This window comes from Juglans regia, chromosome 10 (assembly GCF_001411555.2).
Source record: "Juglans regia cultivar Chandler chromosome 10, Walnut 2.0, whole genome shotgun sequence".
NCBI lineage: Eukaryota > Viridiplantae > Streptophyta > Magnoliopsida > Fagales > Juglandaceae > Juglans > Juglans regia.
In genome coordinates, this window is record NC_049910.1 from 36067016 (window position 1) to 36081010 (window position 13995).

At 34.3% G+C, this 13995-nt stretch overlaps 1 protein-coding gene across 2 annotated transcripts; it reads left to right on the forward strand.

Moving 5' to 3' along the window:
* The first annotated feature begins 393 nt into the window (after positions 1-393).
* On the forward strand, positions 394-9458 carry LOC108982626 (serine/threonine-protein kinase 38-like). Of its 2 annotated transcripts, none has more exons than XM_035695327.1 (14): positions 394-510; positions 930-1291; positions 3385-3559; positions 4290-4373; positions 4459-4700; positions 4834-5053; positions 5488-5567; positions 5860-5944; positions 6653-6784; positions 6873-6986; positions 7081-7128; positions 8088-8172; positions 8701-8757; positions 8902-9458. In XM_035695327.1, exons 2-14 carry the CDS (start codon positions 1068-1070, stop codon positions 9033-9035), a joined length of 1680 nt encoding a protein of 559 aa, XP_035551220.1. In that variant the 5' UTR covers positions 394-510; positions 930-1067; the 3' UTR covers positions 9036-9458. The 2 variants fall into 2 exon arrangements, with proteins under 2 accessions (XP_035551220.1, XP_035551221.1); XM_035695328.1 differs by lacking the exon at positions 394-510 and adding an exon at positions 561-671.
* The last annotated feature ends 4537 nt before the right edge of the window (positions 9459-13995 follow it).

Below are 13995 nucleotides of genomic sequence, written 5' to 3' on the forward strand. Positions count from 1 at the left end.
GCTACTTGGCTATTGTTGGTTTTTTTTTAAAAATTTTATACTTAATGATTAAATAATTAATTTTTAATAATATTATGATTTTATTTTTTTAAAAATATTTAAAAATTTTAAAAAATACATGTAAAAAAAAAAAAGGAAAATGAACTTGGGGGAGAGCCACCCATATTTTTAAGATTTTCCATAATTTTCTTTATATCTTAAAAGAATTGAATAAAGTGATAAGCGCAGTTCGCACAAGGCTCAACTTAGAATTTTTACAGCGAATCCTTGGGATCGATTTCTCGTGAGATCCAATGAATCGAGAATATAAAACTATAAAACAAGTTGTAAAAATAAAATTACAAAAAAAAAAAGATCTCAAAACGTATATAAAAAATATCGGCGCGGCTCGAGCCGAGCCAATCCGAGAATGCCGGAATGACTGTCAATTTTCTCTCTAGGGTTTCGCGGGATCACACTAATATTTCTTATTTGGGTATCTTTTGATTCGTTTCACAATTTAATTCCGCGGTAATCCGAATTCTCAGCACCTCTGTCTGTTCTTTTCTTTTATTGCCTTTTTTGTTTTGGATATTTTTGCTTTGGAGCTTTTAAAATTTACTTCTTGGTGGAAAATATGAAATCAAGGCATTCTAAGGAGTTACATGCGTTGTTATTGTGATGAACTCAAGGTATTCCATGGAAATGGAGGCTTAGTATATTTGCTAATTAATTGAAACTGAAGAAGTAATAGGAAGAAAATTACATTGAGTTTTGTTTTCTTTGTGATGAAATTAGGAGATTCTTTTTATATGGTTTTTTTTGGGGTTAAAATATTGATTCTTTTAATGCGTGTCATTCTATGCTTATGTAGAATTGCACTATGGAAATTTTATTTTGTATTAAATGTTAGTGCCTGGTTTTTGGTTAATTGTGTTTGAACAATGCAGCTCGCTTGCTATTGAGTATTGCAGCATCTGGGGACAAATAGTTGTGGGTCTGGGAGGAGATTCGATTATATGCATGCTGTTATGTAGAAGGATGGAATCTGGTAGTTTGAGGTAGCCATTGGACCTGCAACCAAGGAAATGGATTCGGCAAGGAGTTGGTTTCAGAAGTTTCAACCGCGGGACAAGTCACGGAGTTCAATCAGGAAGAAGGAGCCTAATAGTGAAGGGAAGGGGGATTCGGATGCACAGGGTGATGAACAAGCACTTTCCAATGTCACAAAGCAGAAGGTTGCGGCTGCAAAGCAGTATATTGAAAACCATTACAAGGAGCAAATGAAGAACCTGCAGGAGAGGAAGGAGCGGTATGGTTCATTTCCCCTTTTAAATACATAGTGCAGAAGTTTTTTTTGCTTTTCGATATTGTATCACTTTGATGCCTATTTAACTTCAAAAAAACAAAACCTCAAAATTGTCTACATAACTAGTCGGCGACCCGTGCAATCTGCGAGAATAATTAAGAGGCAAGGAAGCCCAAGTGAGTAAATAATGATAAGTCCATAACTACAATAAAATGAAACATTTTTTTTTTTTCATACTGGAAAAGTAATAATAGAACGTTATAAGAGTTGAGTGTTGGAAAGTCAAAGAGATAAATAATGGAAAATCAATAACCACTAAAAGTTGAAATGTCCTTTTTTCTTCTCAATCCTTTTTCTAATCTTAATTTCAAAAAACCGAGTGGAATTATTGCGGTAATAAAGACAATACAATGAAATGTCATTTTAATATGTGAAGGGTTGGAATAAGTTAGTAAAATAAAATAAAATAGTGCGATGGCGCAATAGAATACAAAGTGAATGCTTAAAAAATTATATAGGTAATAGATTACAGTGAATTGCATGTTTCCATGGCCATTTCTTTTTTTCTTTTATTAGTTTTTTCTGTTTTTCTTAGGAAAACAAAGTGTTTCTGTTTCTTTCATTAATTGGGACAAGGGTTAATCAGTTTTTAGTTTTCCTCGACTGCCTGTACTATGTCCTAGAAAACATTATTACTTGAGGATTAGTCTCACTATTATCAGATGGTAATTCTATTGATTCCCCAGCCACTATTGGGGTTATATACTATCTTTTGAAGCATAGTGATGCTACAAGAAGATGTATAATTTCCTTCCCAGAAGTAAAGGTAAGTCAAGGTTATAAATGGTAATAGAAAAGTAGAGCCTTTAGCAGTAAAGGCTATAAATGGCTCTGAGGGAGTCAGCTGAAACTGGTAGAGGTAAGTCAACTATCAGTAGTTCTTATATTCCTGGTAGCAGCACCCTTTTTCTTCTTCCTCCTTAAGTCATATTCTAGCATATGCAGGGGTGAAGAGACAATAGCGTTGGATGCAGTTTAGTGTTAAGTATAATGATTTGTAACACTTCAAAGACAGTGCTAGCCACTCTATGTTTATATTCTAAAAAGGCCTGTCAGGATTACAATTAGAGCTCCTAAGAATCATTGTAAAGTCTAGTTTCACCCATTATGGAATCAATATGGAATTTAGCATGGCATTACAACCTCCTCCGCTCAAGGCCAATGACTGAACGTCCCTGCACCACATAATCTTACTAAATTGGTGATACCATTTGTAAGAACCCAATGAATGTTCTAGCCACATTTATGTTTATACGCCAAAAGCTGTAGTCAAAGTTATAATTGGAGCTCATTGGAACCATTATATAAAAGAATGTCTCCCTTTCGGGTTACGTGGGCTTCATTCACTACCCTCCCATAGATGTGGGATGTTAAAATCTCCCCCTATTTGGGTCCTTGATCTTTTTTTTAGGCCATTTCATTTTGACATGACTCAAGTCTCACATTTTTGGTTGGGGATGGCTCTAATACCCACTGTGTTGACCCAAAGGACTGCACTAGCTATACCTATGCTTATACTCCAAAAGTCTAGTCAATATTACCATTAGAGTTTTTAGAATCATATGAAGTCCAATCCCACCTAGTAAAGAACCAACATGGTACTTGATACTCTTACACCTTTATGTTAAATCATCCATCCATGATCCTGCGTGAGATTTAGGGGGTGTTATACAAGTGGTTTCGTTCTCTATCCTTTGGTTGCTGTATTATTTTCATTTGCACAGTGTTTATTTTTAATAAAGTATTACAGAGTGAAATTTTCACTTTATCTCTGGTTAATAAACTTAATAAGGGACTTATCAAGAAGAATCTTTTCCTGAATAGAACTATTCTCTATCCTTTGGTTGCTGTATTATTTTCATTTGCACAGTGTTTATTTTTAATAAAGTATTACAGAGTGAAATTTTCACTTTATCTCTGGTTAATAAACTTAATAAGGGACTTATCAAGAAGAATATTTTCCTGAATAGAACTAGAGAGTTGAAACTCTGATGCTTGAGAGAAAAAAGATTTCTAATTTTACTTTCATTGAACAGGCGAATTATACTGGAAAAGAAGTTGGCTGATGCCGATGTCTCCGAGGAAGATCAAAACAATCTTCTTAAATTTTTGGAGAAGAAGGAAACTGAGTACATGCGCCTTCAAAGGCATAAAATGGGTGCTGACGATTTTGAGCTGCTAACAATGATAGGAAAGGGTGCATTTGGAGAGGTATTTTGTTTCTTAATTACTATGCATGATCTGGCTCACCAGCTTTTCATTGTTATTAAAGAAAAAAACTGTCTATTTTTTTTTATTGATATTTACATTAGTTAAATACTGCATCGTGTACAGAAGATATAGCATGCCTTGTTGTTTTCTTTCGTATTGGAGCTCTTTCCATCTTCATGGACTTTGTGATTGTGCATCTCTCTCTTTCTCCATGCGTATGTTGTGGTATTAGCAGGGCCTTTGCTTCTTCTTGTCCCCTTCTTCCTCTTGCTTGTGGGAGTGTTGCCACTGGGAAGTTATTGGCATAGGTCATCTTGTGGTAACTTTCACTGGTCAAGGAGTTCTAATTCTTATAACAAGGTTCACTTATATAGAAGCATAATCCCTAGATCTGAAATTGGAAAAGACAAAGATTTCTAATTACTAAACAAGACTAATGTCCAACTAATAAAAGGAAACCTAACAGGAATCAAAGTAAGCTAGACTTATAACCAAACCCCCAACAAACTTGACTCAAAACAACCTAGATCTGAAATTTACGAAAATGCATCTCTTGTGAAATTGCAGAACTTAGGTGTCATTGTCTGGACTGGAAGAGATGTAGATGATGTTGACTATCTCCTTTTTCTTTTGCTCCTCTTTCATTTCCCTCTAGAACTTTATATTGGTATTTGATAATAAGCTGCAAGTTTGTAAATCAGGTAGTGTAAAATTTGCTTTCCTGCTGCAGGTTAGAGTTTGCCGGGAGAAGGCAACTGGTCATGTATATGCTATGAAAAAACTTAAGAAATCAGAAATGCTTCGTAGAGGCCAGGTATACATTTATCTGTCCTGCCAGATGGTATCACTATGGTACATGTATGCTAAATTTACTACCAATTGGCTTCTTGTCCTTTTAGGTTGAGCATGTGAGGGCTGAAAGGAATCTGCTTGCAGAGGTTGATAGCAACTGCATTGTCAAACTCTACTGTTCTTTTCAAGATGATGAGTTTCTTTATCTGATTATGGAGTATCTACCTGGGGGAGATATGATGACTTTACTCATGAGAAAGGACACCTTGACTGAAGACGAAGCCAGATTTTATGTGGCGGAAACAGTTCTGGCAATTGAATCAATCCATAAACGCAATTACATCCATAGGTTTGTGCACTTAATGCCTTGTGTTTGCATGCAGTTTGAAATGGGTCAGCAGATTTTGTTTTGTTGGACAGCAAACATATATTAAGCTTTTTCATGTCACATAGATTAAGCCTGTTAGTGAAATACCTTTCAGGGATATCAAGCCCGACAACTTGCTTCTTGATAAATATGGGCACTTGAGACTGTCAGATTTTGGACTATGTAAACCATTAGACTGCAGTACACTCCAAGAGCAGGACTTCTCGATAGGGAACAACCATAACGGGGCTGCACAGAATGAAGAACGCTCTCTAGCTCCAAAACGCACACAACAAGAGCAAGTACAGCATTGGCAAAAGAACAGAAGAACACTTGTAAGTTTTCTCTCTCTCTCTCTCTCTCTCTCTCTCTCTAACCCCCTCCTTTTCTTTTTTTCTTTTCTTTTTCCTGTTTTGTTTCGAAATAATGGCATGTTACCAAAAAGGGGCATGATGTCACTACTTGCCAATTGTTTGGTGCCAATTAGCTATAGCTCATATGGGACTTCCCCTATAAGATTGGGATAATGAGCTGAACTGTGGTGGGGGTGGGGGTGCGGTTGTGAGTTCAAAATTTTGTGTGTTTGTGTTTTTGTGATATACCAATGAAAAAGTTTCCATTTGTTTGGCGATTGGAAGGACTTATCTTCATGCACTGGGGGGGGGGGGTCCATCTATTTTCACATGTTTTAGGGCACAATTTTGTGCCCACTGTCTCATTGTCAGAGGTTTTATTATTTCTTAGTAACTGTTGGAATTTGCCACTGCAGGCTTATTCTACTGTTGGTACACCCGACTATATTGCTCCAGAAGTTTTGTTGAAGAAAGGATATGGGTTGGAGTGTGATTGGTAAGTATCGTGCATGTTCTGTAATGGGTGTTTGGATTAATGAATTCAATATTACAGGTCAAAATGGGTCTTGTTTACCCGGGAAATTTAGAGTCTTGTGTACCCCAAAAATACCAGTTGAGTCTGTTTGCATTTTGCTGATAAAATTTTGTGACTTGGCTGGTATTCACAATTCTTTATATCTTTTAGGCTATGATCACCAAGTTAATGCAGATTGATCATGTATTATTCAAAGTCTAGGGATGCCAAAATTTTTGTATCAAGGCCAAAAATAAGTTTTATTGATGTGCAGGTGGTCTCTTGGGGCTATTATGTATGAAATGCTCGTGGGGTACCCGCCTTTTTATTCTGATGATCCCATGTCAACGTGTAGAAAGGTATTTCTCTTTCATAGATGTTTCAATCCTCCTGGTTTGAAAGATAAAAAGGATGGAGTTTGTATAGAAACTTTATGTGACATTTGGTCAATTTTATATAATTTTCTTTCTCCACTGAGATTCTTGCAACAATCTTGCCTTGCTGCATTTTAATACATTCAAGTTAGCACACAATCCGAAATTTCACACACTCTTTGAACCCTTAGTATTTCTATCAAGTAAACTGGTCTGTAGATTGCTTTCACTCTTTAATGTAGTGTGGTTGATTGCTTGATTAAAGAGGCTTAATTAATTGCTTGATTAATTCAAGCCTACTATGCAAAAGATTTAATAATCCTGAATTTTTTGCAGAGCCAATGAGCCATAGTTGAGTCAGCAAAATTTCTCCTTAAAACAACCCTTTATTCTGAAGAAGTGAATTTGTATTCAATGGGGGTGCATTTGTATATTTTGCAACAGATTTATAATTTGATTCCTTCTCCATGAGAATGACTCCTTCTTAGTGGTTCTTGGTTCTGCATGCAATTAGTAATGTTTCATCTCATAACCCACATACATGCAGAGAAGTATTGACATGTCATAAATTTTTGTTTAATGTCATGTGGAAACAACTCCTCTCTCTCCCACCAAAAAAAGTAAAAATAAATATTGTATTGGAAGTGGAAACTTTATTTCCTTGATGTCTCCATTCTTCCCTGTTTTATGCAGATAGTAAATTGGAGAACTCATTTGAAGTTTCCTGAGGAAGCAAAGCTATCTCCAGAGGCAAAAGATCTTATCAGTAAACTCCTGTGTAATGTAAGCCAGAGGTTAGGATCAAAAGGCGCCAGTGAAATAAAGGTATTGTATAGTGTGCCCTTTTTTGAATTCTTGGATTTGTTCCATAAGCTAGAATAGGAATTATCTCCCTGCTGTTTCCTCTCTTCAGGTTCATCCGTGGTTTGATGGTACTGATTGGGAGAAGATATATCACATGGAAGCTGCATTCATTCCTGAGGTCAATGATGAGTTGGACACTCAAAATTTTGAAAAGTTTGATGAGGTATTGGTGTTTTTTGATTTATTCTTAATTTCAGGGAGCTACTTATGTATGGGCTTCTTGTTGCTAATATTTTCTTTTGCTTATTCTTTTTCAGTCAGATAACCAGAATCAGACTTCAAACAAAGCTGGTCCGTGGAGAAAGGTAATTCTTTGAGTATTAAATGCTGCTTCCGGGGTTTGTCATTCATTGATTCATAGCTTGGTGCAAGCAGAAGCACTGCCTATTTGTTTGGTCTTGTTGCCTTGGTGATTTGGCAAAAATGCATATAATCATGTTGCAGGATCAATCAAGTAAATAGTTTTGTGTTCTTGGTACTATAACATGCTGTCCACTAGTACCTTTGCAGTTGCTCTATCAAGGAACAGTTTGAGTTCTCATGCTATTCTGGCTAGGTTTACTAGGGATGTTTGTCGTTTGTTTTTATAAATGTTGTGTATGAATTTAAGTTAAGTTTGGCAGGATCGGGAAATTAGGAAATGATAAGAGGCACATGATTAGAAAATTTTTGTCAAAACTTTTATTGTTGTTTTTAATAATAACTCTGAGCTTTCTTTGTCCTCTGCTACTTAAACAAAAAAGAAAAAATCATTCTAGTCCTAATTTTATTCTGCTTTCTCCTATGAGAAGCTTAAGCTTTGATGTATATGGAAGTGTATTTTTGGCAAATTTTGCCCTGTAAATGACCAGTCTATTGTAAAGCCAAGGAAGTTCTTTCCTTGCAGGGATGGAACTACATTAGAGCCTGAAGCCCCTCCAAAATTTTTAAAAATCACAAAAAAAAATTCAATGGTGTTTATATGAGAAAAAAATTATAAAAAAATTAATTCCCCCCCCGGCGGGGGCAAAAAAAAAAAAAATTATTTTCTTAATTTTGCCTCCACAACTTCACTTTTTCGGGTCCGCCCTGTATCCCTTTCCTGATTGCAGCCTGTATGGCTTTGGGCAATTGCTTCATAGGCTGATGATCTAGGAAGTGGGCCATCTTGATTATTTTTATTTGGGATATGATTGTAATAAGATTTTAGGTTAGCATAATCATATTTGTTATGATTTTTATTTCTAGTTCCCTTTTTATTCTCATTGTTATCCTTTCTTTGCAGATGCTCTCATCCAAGGACCTCAACTTTGTGGGTTACACGTATAAGAACTTTGAAATTGTCAATGACTATCAAGTTCCTGGGATGGGTATGTCCTTTTCTCTATTTTATCCATGTTAAGTATGCTTGGTACAGGTGTCAGTTCTGAGTAGCTGTGTAATGTTTTGTTTGTCTGAGCAATAACATAGGGTAGGGGGTGTCAATGTGAAGTTGTAAATGTCTCTTTCTCTATTGTAGATGCTATCTTGGATGGGTATGTTTTGGTTGTTATTGTTATTACGCTACGCTGTGTGGTTTTTTGTGTGAACAGGCTGTTTTTTTCTTCAAATTGACAAACTGGGATTAATTAACCATGGTCTCGTTCCTTTAATTTCAAATCCCCTTGAACTTGGGGCTATTGCCTACTCTTTTGATCAATAAAAACTTGTTTACCAATAAAAAAAAATTTCAAATCCCCTTGAACTTGTAGCTTGTATTTTCTGAGCTGTACTCATCTTGCCCATAAAAAAATAAAACAAGAAATATGGTCATTTGGTAGTGTTGCTTCTCTTTACTTGGTATTTTGTTAGGCAATTACCTTTTTCTGTAGCTGATATTTTCTTTTTCCTTCCTTTAGCTGAGTTGAAGAAGAAAACCAGCAAAGCAGGGAGACCATCTATTAAGTCACTTTTTGGTAGGCTAAAACCCCTTTATACTCCATGACTCTTTTTTTGTAATCATCTTTATAGGTGTCCATTTTGTATGTATAACTGACTTGCAGTTCTCTTTTGGCAAGAGTTTTATTTTGGGTTTTCTCACATCTTCTTATAAAAAACAGAGGGTGAGTCTGAAACGTCAGAAACATCTGAAACGTCTGATACATCTGCAAATAGTCAACCTGTATCGGGGAGCTTTCTGAACCTCTTGCCTCCCCAACTGGTGGTATCTCAAAGCCAGAAAGAATCCCCCTAACCCAATTTTTTCTCTTCATGGTGAGATGGACAAGGAACTCCAAATCATATGTCATTGCATTTTGACTTCCAAAATAATCAGGTGTAACTTCCGGATTGTGCATTTGAAGTCAAGGGTGGATATATCAAAATGAAATTGTTTGAGGTTGGTTTGAAAATTCAAGCTTTAAAGGGTGAAGGAAGGTTCTGGTTTTAAAGCAACAGATCAGCTTTGAACCTGCCGGGATAAGATTCCTGTAAGCTTTTCTGTTACCAAAGATTTAGCAAAATTGGGAAGTAAATACTAACTCATCAGCTACTGACATGTATTTTGCATTTTTCTTTTGTCAATCTACAAAGTGTTGTACAAAGACACTGGAAATCCTTACGATGTATATTATGTTTTTTTATTCAATTAAATGATAAAAGAGTAGTGTTACATATAGTTACACTTTTACTTACAAGACTCATTTTGTTAGTTTTCTTTCAAATTTCATGATTTTCAGCATATCAATAACCGACATGTCGAGAAGTAAGTTTTTTGTAAATTTTTCTTGAGTACATTTAGTATTTTCCTTCCTGCAAACACTGCACTTCACTCAATGGGAGTAGGAAGAAAGAATACCAAAGAGTGTGTTAACTTGCTTGACTCTCTCTTGTCATGAAGTTTCTTCATCTCCAATTTCTTCCTGCATTTTCTGAAATACTTGAATCTCTATTATATGTCGGAAAGTGCAGAGGATACATGCTTTAGTCATTGTCAAGGTGATTTTATTTATGTTGTTGATAATATTTGAAATCTAAAAACCTATATCTAATCCAACTCACCCTGCATGAAATAGGTAAACAAAATACTACATTAAAACCTGTGTATACAAACAGCCAAATAAAACATAGAATGATTCCAAAGAAGTTCTCCTAGGCCAAACCTGTGTAAACAAGTCACCATGGTGGGGCTGTAATACATGTATGTGTGCCATTTCTCAATACATCATGCCCATTGAGCATCTGCATCATTAACATGCAAAATGATTACCTTGTTAGTAGTAACTCTTTTCTTCTTCTTCTTCTTCTTTTTTGTTTTTTTTGCAACTTTTTTTTTATTTGCATAATTTTTCATAAAAAGAAAATAAACCTCAAGACTTCCCCATATCCTAAGACTCTTGCTTAAAATAAAAGTCCGCTGAATTTGAAACCTTAGAGCATTCTTAATGGATTAGCTAAAAGCTAAATCCATCATATATTTAGCTATTAGACAACAAAAACCGACTAAAATAGATTAGCTAAAGCCTAAAAAATTGGACTTTAACTACAATAACTTCCAAAATAAACTCCAAACTTGATGATTATTGTACATAGATCAAATTTATATTTTATTATTATTTCTCTTTCTTCTTCTCATCACAACTATCTTCAAGTAAGTGCTTTTTATGAAAGACTTTGTGCATGAATGTTTTCCTTTCCTTTTTGTGATGTCCTTTTTATATACTGTCATGGTGGCATTGGCCTGCATCGATAACCATAAGTCATGAATATAAGATGCTATATTTCTAAGTTTTTAATAATGTACGGCTTCATGTGTCTGGATAAAATTAAATAAATTAAATATTATAAAATTAAATAAATTAATAATTAAAAAAATTAAATATTTTTTTAAATTAATATTACTTTATTACTATATAACAAATAAATATATAATTCAATGTGGAGATTTGATGTGAATAAAATAGTCAAAGCTAAATTCATCTCATTATTTTATTGTTATATAATAAAAAAATAACTATTCCAATGTGGAGACTTAATGTGAATGGAATAGCCAAAGTCAAATTCACCTTACATTAGCTAAAAGTGTCTTTTAGTTTTGACTAATCTATTGAGAGTGCTTACTTTAATTAAATTTAAAACTCCATATTAGGAAACACAGTCAGCAGAAGATAACTGACTTGTATTAAACCAGGAAATTATTCACTTTTTCCTTTCACTATTCATGTTACTTGAGAGTTACTTAGAATATCTTAGTATATTTATGAATAATAGTGAAATAATTTGAGTTAAGATATTTTATTGAGTTTTGAGAAATGAAAGAAAAAAAATTAAATAAAAATATTATATAGTTAACAAATTGTTTTAATATTATTTTTGTTTTGAACATCCTACAATAAAATGCCCCTTACTATAGAACAAAGCAACAAATTGGGCTTTATAAGCCGTTGCAGCAAGAAAATGGATGTGCAGTGCTAACACGCAACGCCTTTCGCGCCGTTGCTTGTTCGTTGGTGCTTTAGAAAGATTGCAAGGTCCTTAGGCTTTTCTAATAAGATAGAAATGGCTTTTTTAGCTTACTTTGCTACAACGGACCGTTAGCGAGTTTTTTTGTATTTTATTTAGAAGTTTGAGAAAGTTATAAGGATTAGGTAATATATAAGAAAAAACTGAAGATTTGAAATTAAAATCATTTTGTATTTGAATGATGTTTGGAAAGGAAATATCCGAAAATATTTGAGAATACTTGAGAACAGTTATATTTCCTAACATACCCTTATCTATGAGAATTTTAGTACATGATAAGGCTAGTGCTTAATTAACTAGATATATACATTTGCAGAGGACATGAAAAGAAATGCATGTCATGAATGCAACTCATCAAATAGAGTGGCATTTAACCTGATTTTAACTTAAAGTGAGCAAACATATGATTCAATCACTCCTTTGGATTTTAACTTGCACGTTTCCTTGCAACAATGTTATTTTAAGGGCCCGTTTGGATATTTAGAATATCTTAATATGTCTGTGAATGGTAATAAAATAGTTGAGTTAAAATGTTTTATTAAGTTTTAGGAAATGAGAGATAAAAAGTTGAATAAAAATATTATAAAATTAAAATTTTGTTTGAATATAATTTTTGTTTTAAAATTTGAAAAAGTAGTATTACTTTTTTTGTTTGTTTGTGAGTTTGAAAAATTTATAATGATTAGGTAATTATGAGATAAAAAGTTTGAAGAACTCCTGGGTGTTGCTATTGTATATGACTCGTGTACTTGAGTTTCTGACTATTCTTATGATCAAAAAATTTTATTTATTGACAAAAAAAATTAAAAATTTGAAATTGAAAAATGTTTTGTATTTGAGTGATATTTGAAAATGAAATATATGATAATACTTAAGAATAATTGTGTTGCTAAATGGATCCTAATATTCTATGGTCTTAAACTTGTCTCTTTCTTTTTTTGAACTATTAGGAGGTCACGTGCCCAGCTCCTCGTCTAAAGATGATTTGAAATTTGAAGAAAACTAAAAAATAGGTGATGTTTTCAAAACATTATGGGTAATGGCAAGTACTCGCACCTCGGAGTAAGCACAGAATGCTCTCACTACGGTGCGAGCAAAATTGATTGAACCTAGGGCGAGCATGGAGTGCTTGCACGGGTGTGTTCGCACCTAAGGCGAGTGAAGAGTTCTCAGACCAGAAGCAAACAAGGAGTGCTTGAACCCAGGGATGAGCAACAATAGCTCCCATACAGAGCAAGCAAAAGTGCTCGAACTCAGGGGTGAGCACTCCTAAGCGAACAAGAAGTACTCACCCCTGAGCTAGCAAAGAGTGTCTGCACCTCGAGCGAGCAAAATGGTCGAGGTGAAATGGTCGAGGTAAGCATAGTGAAAGTATAATGGAAAAATGAAAGTGGAATGGAAGAATGAAGGTAGGATGTAAGAACGAAGGTAGGATGGAAAAATAAATGTAGTGTGAAAAATGAAGCTTGGCAGGAAAATGAAGATAAAACGGGAAAATGAAGATAAAGTTAGTGTGGAAAAATGAAGATGAAGTTGGTTCTGGAGTTTTCTAGCTATCGTTGGCTAGTTTGATTTGTGTCATGATTGTTTTTGTCTAACTTGATTTATTATAGGGGTATTTTAAAGCTTCATTTGTTTTCGCAAATGAGATGAGATGAATTGAGATAAAAATTAAAAATTAAAAATTGAATAAAATATTATTAGAATATATATTTTTCAATATTATTTTTGTTTTGAGATTTAAAAAAGTTGAATTGTTTATTTTATTTTGTGTGAGAATTTGAAAAAATTGTAATGATTAGATGATATAAGATGAGATGAGATGAAAATTTTTGTGAAAGTGAACGAGAATTTCAAATATGTGACATAGGCATTTTAGACTAATCCGAGTCTCTTGCAAGGGCACATTCTTCCCATTAGCGTCAATAATAAGGGCATTTCAATCCAACATGGAATCTGTAAAAGGACATCTTAATCCAAGTCATTACATAAATTTGTAGGTAGTAAACTCATCTTTTATTGCATATACATAAAAACAATATTAATTACTCAAAATAAAAAATTTATCTTTTATTTGATTTCCTTTTTTCACTTCTAAATCTCTAACCTTTCTAAGTCTTATACCTAAGAGTCCGTCTGCTTACAGTCCCCAATTGATGACTGCCCACGTAAGCCTGGGCATTCTTGTCCCTAAAAATTGTTTGAAAATTACAATAATGTCCCTAAAGTTCTCCTACAGTCCCACTACCACAACTGAGTCCACAGTTTATTGTTCTCCACATAGCAAATTCTATCACTCTGCAACTGATATCAAATCTCTTGTGTGTGTAAATTTGGTTTCAGCTTTCCACTTCCTGTACATCACCAGTTAGCTCCATCGATGGATGCTCGTTGGAATCATCTTCAACTTCCACGGACCAGGGATCAAATAAGTCTACAATATGGTCTGATACTACAATGGAGACCCATCAGCATGATGAATCCTATGGTGGCTGTGAATGCCGGTAACAAAGTTTTCCGTTTCAAGTTCCAAAGAAAATTTTAGCAGAAAGTAGCCTTGGTCCTTCAGATGTTTTAAGAAATAAAAAACCTTCATGTCTTAAATTCAACAACGCTGATATGGGTCTCACTAGCGCTGAGGAAGGGGGAAGGGTTGGCAATGGTGTTTTGCTTTCTTTAAAATGGTATTTATT